Source organism: Triticum urartu, chromosome 1A, assembly GCF_056163025.1.
Source record: "Triticum urartu cultivar PI428250 chromosome 1A, HENAU_Tu73, whole genome shotgun sequence".
Lineage (NCBI taxonomy): Eukaryota > Viridiplantae > Streptophyta > Magnoliopsida > Poales > Poaceae > Triticum > Triticum urartu.
This window is the reverse complement of record NC_141873.1, coordinates 11436588-11443459: the sequence shown is the minus strand read 5'-3', so window position 1 is coordinate 11443459 and position 6872 is coordinate 11436588. Positions and strand designations below refer to the sequence as shown.

The window sequence follows — 6872 nt, the reverse complement described above, 5'->3', positions numbered from 1 at the left end:
AGTTCATCTGAAATATTGGAGAAAACCAAACACATGTATCTTCTAACGCATAATCTGCCCTCCTGCCATCTTGCTCTTCAGTGGTACGGGTACATTTGCCCCGCCAATCACATTATGCAGCGGGAGGCTATGTCCGTACCATCGGCGATGAGTCTCTCGCATCCCAATCTGAAGATGCACGTATTGTTCACTGTCATTATCACCCGTGCTTTCATTGTCAACGTGTTCACCGGTCATGATCTTTCGTACCTTGGCCGTCGTCGAGGAGCAAAAAGTCGCGGCGCAAAAAACGCTTTTGAGAGGTTTTCATACGACGGTCTTTCTTCTTTGTATATGGGTTAATGAAGAAATATACCGGTCCTCGTTGTTTCTTTTTTGCAGAATTGTAGTGCCATAAATTTCTCCGTTAATCTCATATAGTATAATATATTTTAGAAAAACACATGTATTGTTGACAGGTGGTCCCAGATTACTCCAAAAAAAAAAATCCCGATTGGCCTCTCGTCCTGCCCCCCACCCCCACGCCACAGATCCCAGCCCTCGCCGCCGCCGTCGCCGCCGCCGCCGAGTAGGTTGTTGCGCGCTGACGGCCACGCGCGGCGGGGGAGGTCGCCGCGTGTCTCGAAGAGGAGGCCGCCGTCGCAACTCCGGCCGTCTGCAATTACCCCGGACGGCGGGGAGCCGCCGGCGCGGGCTGCGACCAGGTTATGCATCCATCCAATCTCTGTCCGTCAGTTAGCGCTCGTTCCTGTAGTAGATGGATATATAGCTGCAGAGAGGAGAGGAAATTTTTTGTCTGGTATTAGTACAAAATTTGTCCTCGTTCCTGTACTTTGCCTCTGCCTGTATGGATATATTGGTAGCTTGATTGGTGGAGAAATCGCTATTTCTTCGCGGTAGGGCAGCAGTGGAGGATTAGTGCAGACAACAAACCTTGCAAAAAATTCCAGTGCGTTGAGAAGTAGTTTGAATGCTCTGTTTGCAGGTTCAGAGACTACTTTGATCCGACAGTTTCTCGGACTTGTGAATTTCCACCGGATTAGCAAGCGCATTATATCGTAGTATGTGCGTACGAGTTTTGCGAAATTCCAGTGGATTAGCAAAGTGATAGTTTCCCCTTTCAGCAAGGTGCCTGAATTGCCGAATACCCCTAGACTGCAGGAAGCTTATACTAGGGAATTTCAGTGAACTTTGTCCACCCCTTGTGTTGTTTATTTTTCTGCTTCCATTTTATGGTAAACTTTCAAGTCATTCTAGTTCAGTTGAAATGACTGAGTGTGGTACCATCTGTATCTCCGTTTTTCCTTAGTATTCCGAGTTTCCTAAACCATTTCCATGTTCCAGATTTTTCAACACTTATTGGAATCCCTCTGACTGCAGGTGTTTTTAAACTTTCAGCTCACAAGTAACAAGCCTTACCGTTTTGCTGCTTGTGGAAGGAAGCTCCAGGTTACTGATGCAAATTAGAGGATCTGACTCCTTATTGGACAGACATCGACTTAAATTGGACTGGACAATCAGCAAAGTGAAATGGCAGAACCATGGCCATCGTATTCATCATCATCTCGTGGGAAAAAGAAGCGACCACGCTCTCCTAATGACGATGCCACAAGTTCACAAGGCAGAACCGAGAATAGCACAAGCCTTGGTTTGCTACTTTCTCTGTCTAATTTATTCTTCTCTGTTAGAGTAAATTACACGCTGGCCACTAAACTTTGCTCAAGTGTGTCAAATAGGTCACCGTTCTCTTAATTTCCACATTTAGGTCAATACTAAATCAAGTGGGTCACTGCGTATCACCACCAGCACCGCATCAGATAGATGACTATGAGTTAGTGTACTTATGACCCCCTTACAGTGTCTCTTGTTCTTCTTTCTCAACGTTCAGGCCTGATAAACTCATATGATGTATGCTGTAGTTTTTCATTCAGTTATGTACTCCTAGAAAATTGCTTTTGTGGCAGCTAGCACATGGCAGAAATTGGCCAGCTGTAACAAGTCAAGAGAGGTTTCATTTTTACAGAGCTTGCTGAGAACAAAATGCTATATGTCGGGTCACCATCTGCTACAGATGCTCTCTCTCGTTGGCTTCATTGCTTCTAGGACACAGCAGGTAGCAGAGGATGGATTGCCATAGTTGATGTAGCTGGAAACAGAGTTTCATCGCCACTGTTGGTATCTCCCATGGTTGCCACTGGTGGGGTCGATTGTCAGTAGTTGCGGCTGTTGTTATGAGAGATTTATAGCTCCAGTTGATTAGCTTCTTTGGGGTGGGGCTGGAACAAGGTTAGGTACAGAGAGGAATTAACAATGGACTATAGGCGTCTTGTGGCTTGCTGCGAAATTGGGAACATGATTAGAGGCCCTGGATGGACACACTAGCTCGGGCTCTGGAGATTATATGGTTTTGGTGACCCAAATGTGCAAGTCAGGAGAGCGGGTACCTAGCTGACACCCTCAGAATAAGTCTAGTAACCTTTCAACATAATTTGCAACCTATTTTTAGATCACTTCTAGTTGCATTAGATAGTCAACATCAAAGACATTATATTTTGTTAAGAAGATTCTACAAATTGTACGTGAAAAACGTTGCACTCAGTGACAATTATTATTGTACATCTCAAGCTGTGAAGTTGTTTTAACATCTAGCAATTTTGATAATGCAGAGGACAACCTTATATTCAGTGATACTCTGATAGCTCTACAGTTGATGCGCACACAATTCCCAAAGCTAGAGAAGGTATTTACATGCTTGTCTGAACTTGGAAAACAATAATATCATAAATACATGTTTGATTTTGTCGCATTGATTGAGTTTCAGCAGTTTAAGCTGTTAATTAAATAGATTGAACCACCTACTAGATACTTATTTTATGCGATTCACATGAATCTTTTCCACAATCCACAATGCTTATGTATGATGTGTGAATTTAGACATTAGAAAAGGAAACAGTTATGTCCACACTTTCAGTCAGCTCAGCTCTCTGATAGGGCATTCTTCGTGTCAGGACAGTATTCCTGTGCCACAAGGTGCTCTGGAAAGCCAAAGTGCCTGTCAAGTGCCTTTTCTTCATCTGGTTAGTACTGCAGCACCATTGCTGGGACAGTTGACCAGCTTAAATGCCTGCAGCTGCCCAAACACGCCGAGACGGTGAACACTGCTCCTGGTTGAGGTAACTGGCAAATCATTTTAAGATGGACAGCTCGCCGCTCCAAATGAATTTGGTGGCTGTCTTGGGGAAAATCATTGCCAAAAGATTGTCGAAAAGTCCTGGACTCGATAGTGATTCTACAAATTTCATCCATTTGAAGAGAGGCACAACTAAGTGTTCTAGGGAGAGAGCCAGGAGCTTCAGATGATGGTTAACAACATCAACGCATAGGTGGAGCGACGGTTCATGCCTGCCATTTTTTTTGGGTTGGGGGGTGTGGGGGGGGGGGGGGGGGGTGCTTCTTGCCTACTGCTAAACTCTTGTTTTTTATGTTTGCTCCTCCTCGTAATGGAAAGATGTCGCAATACTCCATGTAATAATGAAGAAAACATGTTGCAATATGTTTATATAAATTCAGTGTTTCCTTTTATGATGGTGATTCAGTACCATTTCTGCACAAAATTTATCCTTTTCTTTGTTTTTCACTTGTAGGTTGTAACACAGCCTTTCATTTTACAGTCCCAATTGTATAGCAGCGTGAAGGACAGGACACAAGTTGATAGAGATTTGGAGGTTTTGTTTTGAACTTATGCAATAATTCTTTATGTATACACCACTTTTGTAATGCAATGATAAGTTTGTGTTTTACCTTTGGATTCTTTTCGAGCGATTCTCGTGTTAAATTTTGGTGATTATCGTAGACCAATGTATATTAATATCCAATTGCATCAGAGATAATTTTTCCTTGCTCTGATGAAACCTGAACATAGAAATACTTTTTGCAGTCACTGAAGAAAGACAGAGTACTCCGTGTATTCAAACTCAATACTGGGCAGGATGACCATGCAATCATGTTCATGGATGATTATCTGAAACAGGTATATGTTTTTCTGGTATGACTTAAGTAGGTTCACTAGGTCTAGATGGTGTTAATGTAATGGAAGTTAAGAGGTGTCATTTAGCTAACCAATCTGTTGTGATACTCCCATCCACCCAACGAAGCAACCAACCTATCCCATATACCTTGTTTAACCTCATACAAGCCTATCCTTACCAAGCTGGATGGCCCTATCCCATATACCTTGTTTAACCAATCAAGCACACGCTAACTGAACTGCATATTTACCATCATATACAGTAGCTCATCTTTTGTTGATAATAAAGTTTTAGTCATAATGTAACAATTCATCACATTAAATTTATCTATTCGTACTGCAAGTTTTAATGGATCTGCTTATCTCTTACACGGAGTGTATACAGATGGAATCTGCTGTCAGGAGGTCAAAGGGTAAAAACCAAGATTGCAGTGAAGTGTTTGAGTGGTTTGAGAAATATGTTCTGCCTTCGAAATTGGATGTTAGCATAGATCACCTAGAGCTGGTAAGTTTCAGCCATGTACTGGAGATAAGTGTTGATCCTCTGCAGAATTCTATCTTAACCTTCTCTCTAGAATATCTCATTACCAAATTTTAACTTCTGCGAAGCTTTGCGATGATCTATCATTGGATGTTACCTGACACTTTGTTTTAGTATATCGTTTCTTAAATAATACCCAGTAATAAATCAAGAAATAGAACTGCTGTATTAAGGCTTTTCATGTCTTCTGCTTTTTATTGCAGTGTTCACTGTTATCAAATGGGGGTGATGCAAGAGATAAACATATCACCTTATTGATGAATGCTGGTCTCCTAGTAAGTATTTTCCATTGGATCATTATCATGGGTGTTTTTGTATTCACATGTTGGTCATTTCTTAAAGTATTTTCCATGGGATCATTAGATTCATGTTTACCAATCAATTAATAGCTGCATCCAATCATGCGTACTGTTTGTGCCATGTTGATTTTTTGCAGACACGCCAACTAATAGATCCAAACATGTACTGGTTTTCTATTCCAAGTATTGGCCCTATCTTGAAAGGCCTAACCCAGGTTTGCACTACTTGGCTTTTCTATTCCTTCGTTCAAATCTCGTGGTGTTAGTTAATCTGAAAGATGGTTCTAGTAAATTAATAACAGATATAAAGCTGATTCTGCTGAGTGAAGTAATCTTTCCACCACTTTAATGATTGACTGGCTACTGTGATTCCATCCCTCCTGACTGTTTCAATCTTCATTGCCTACATAATTTTCATTGACTCCTGGTCCATGAACTTGTGTAGGTTGCGCAAATATTTATAGTTAAATCCATGTACATACTCTGGAACCACGCACGATGTATTTTATGAATGCTGTCGTTAGTTTACTTTAGTTTGTTTATTATTCTTGCATCTGCTTTCCCGGATTCTTCTCAATGGGCCTACAGTTTTGATATCTTGACAAATGTGGTTATGGTGAGCAGGGGAGGAAGGAAGTTCTTTCGTTATTGAACCGTCGGAAGTACAAGGAGATGCTACTATCTTCACTGGAGAAGACGAGGTTAAGATTATCACCTCTTGACGTGCGGTTCCACCTCCGCGATCTGATTGGGTCTGGTCAGATAAAGACGGTTCAAACGGCCACTGGCTTACTTGCTCGCGTGTCAACAGATTGATAAATACACCTTTGGATAAAAAAAGGAATCAACAGATTCCGCTTCTTCTGATAAGAATAGTATTTCCTGCTCAGGCAGCAAAAGTAGCCAGAGTTTATTTTATTGGTTCCTGCATTCTTTAAGGTCAATTAGTAGGGTGTATTTTCTTTTCTGAGAGGTATTATGTTCTTGATCTGATTAATGTTGTATAGGAATCATGATGAAATACTAGAAATTTTACGTACCGAATGAATTGTTTCCTGTGGAACGCATGCAACATAGTGTGGAATCTCCATGTATTCATGTGTAACAAATGGGGCAACTGGCATTTTTGCCCCAGATGATATACGATGATGTTTAGACTGTTAGTGCTTTGCTAGAAGAGAAGATCTAAGAAGAGCATATAGAAGGGAAAATGGCCATTTATTCAGAACTGATGTGCATTTTGTACAACAGTGGTCACTTGCTATTACCAATTTCTAATTTTGTGCATTGCTTTCTCCAATGTTTTCTTCTAGGTTTCTTTGCTATGATATTTTGATCTTGAAAGGGAGCCAAAAAACCTAGCTTATATCGGTCAATTTCCATTTCATTCATCTTTCATGATTCAAGCGATGGACATGGAAAACTCTTTGTTTCCACTTCCCATTCGTGTGATGGTAAGTATGACCATATCTAACATAACATGCATATTAAGTTCTACCACATGAAGGGTCGGTTACTCTGAATCATTGATAATTAAATTATTTTCTCTCTATTCTACTTCCCAGTCATGTGATGGTAAGCAACATAACATGCATTCTACTACTTGAAGGTTAGTTACTCTAGGTCATTCATGATTAACCTATTTGTAGATGCAATTTTTGTTCAACCAGTCACTCGTTCCTTTGATGTGAGTTCCGTCCAACCAAACACGACATTTTCTTCCATTTTGTTTCCAGCAAGAGGTTGGAATCTAAATATGCATATGGAATGGTCATGTCGCTCATTCAACACATATACCATGCTCACACAAATTATCATTTTGTCCTCCAAAAAAGAGCTAGTACCAAAGACTAGAGATGAGTAGAAGTCTTATATATACCCATGCCTAAGGATGTCAAAGTGCATGTGACATGGATTCTTATCTTATCGTGTTTAGCTTTAGCCCATCTAAAATATTGGAGGAAAACAAAAATGCAAGAGTCAAGGAGGTGAGGCGAAAATAAGC

The 6872-nt window shown here is 40.8% G+C and overlaps 1 protein-coding gene across 7 annotated transcripts; it reads left to right on the top strand.

Annotated features, from left to right (window-relative positions):
* Positions 1 to 461: 461 nt before the first annotated feature.
* LOC125542269 (Serine/Threonine-kinase) lies at positions 462 to 6030 on the top strand. 7 transcript variants are annotated; one of them, XM_087543841.1, is made up of 10 exons: positions 462 to 704; positions 1381 to 1648; positions 1766 to 1831; positions 2667 to 2740; positions 3672 to 3725; positions 3938 to 4030; positions 4413 to 4532; positions 4772 to 4843; positions 5005 to 5082; positions 5492 to 6030. In XM_087543841.1, the coding sequence occupies exons 3-10, from the start codon at positions 1822 to 1824 to the stop codon at positions 5681 to 5683; spliced, it is 693 nt and encodes a 230-aa protein (XP_087399967.1). In that variant the 5' UTR covers positions 462 to 704; positions 1381 to 1648; positions 1766 to 1821; the 3' UTR covers positions 5684 to 6030. The 7 variants fall into 7 exon arrangements, with proteins under 7 accessions (XP_087399967.1, XP_087399961.1, XP_087399947.1 ...); XM_087543835.1 differs by having other exon boundaries at positions 3645 to 3725; XM_087543821.1 differs by lacking the exon at positions 1766 to 1831 and having other exon boundaries at positions 1399 to 1648; positions 3645 to 3725.
* The last annotated feature ends 842 nt before the right edge of the window (positions 6031 to 6872 follow it).

Excerpts from the sequence above, each read along its gene's own strand:
- LOC125542269 (XM_087543821.1), top strand. The coding sequence starts at position 1,531 with ATGGCAGAACCATGGCCATCGTATTCATCATCATCTCGTGGGAAAAAG. Across the intron at positions 3,726-3,937 it reads AAGTTGATAGAGATTTGGAG|TCACTGAAGAAAGACAGAGT; the intron begins GTTTTGTTTTGA and ends TACTTTTTGCAG. Across the intron at positions 5,083-5,491 it reads TCTTGAAAGGCCTAACCCAG|GGGAGGAAGGAAGTTCTTTC; the intron begins GTTTGCACTACT and ends TATGGTGAGCAG.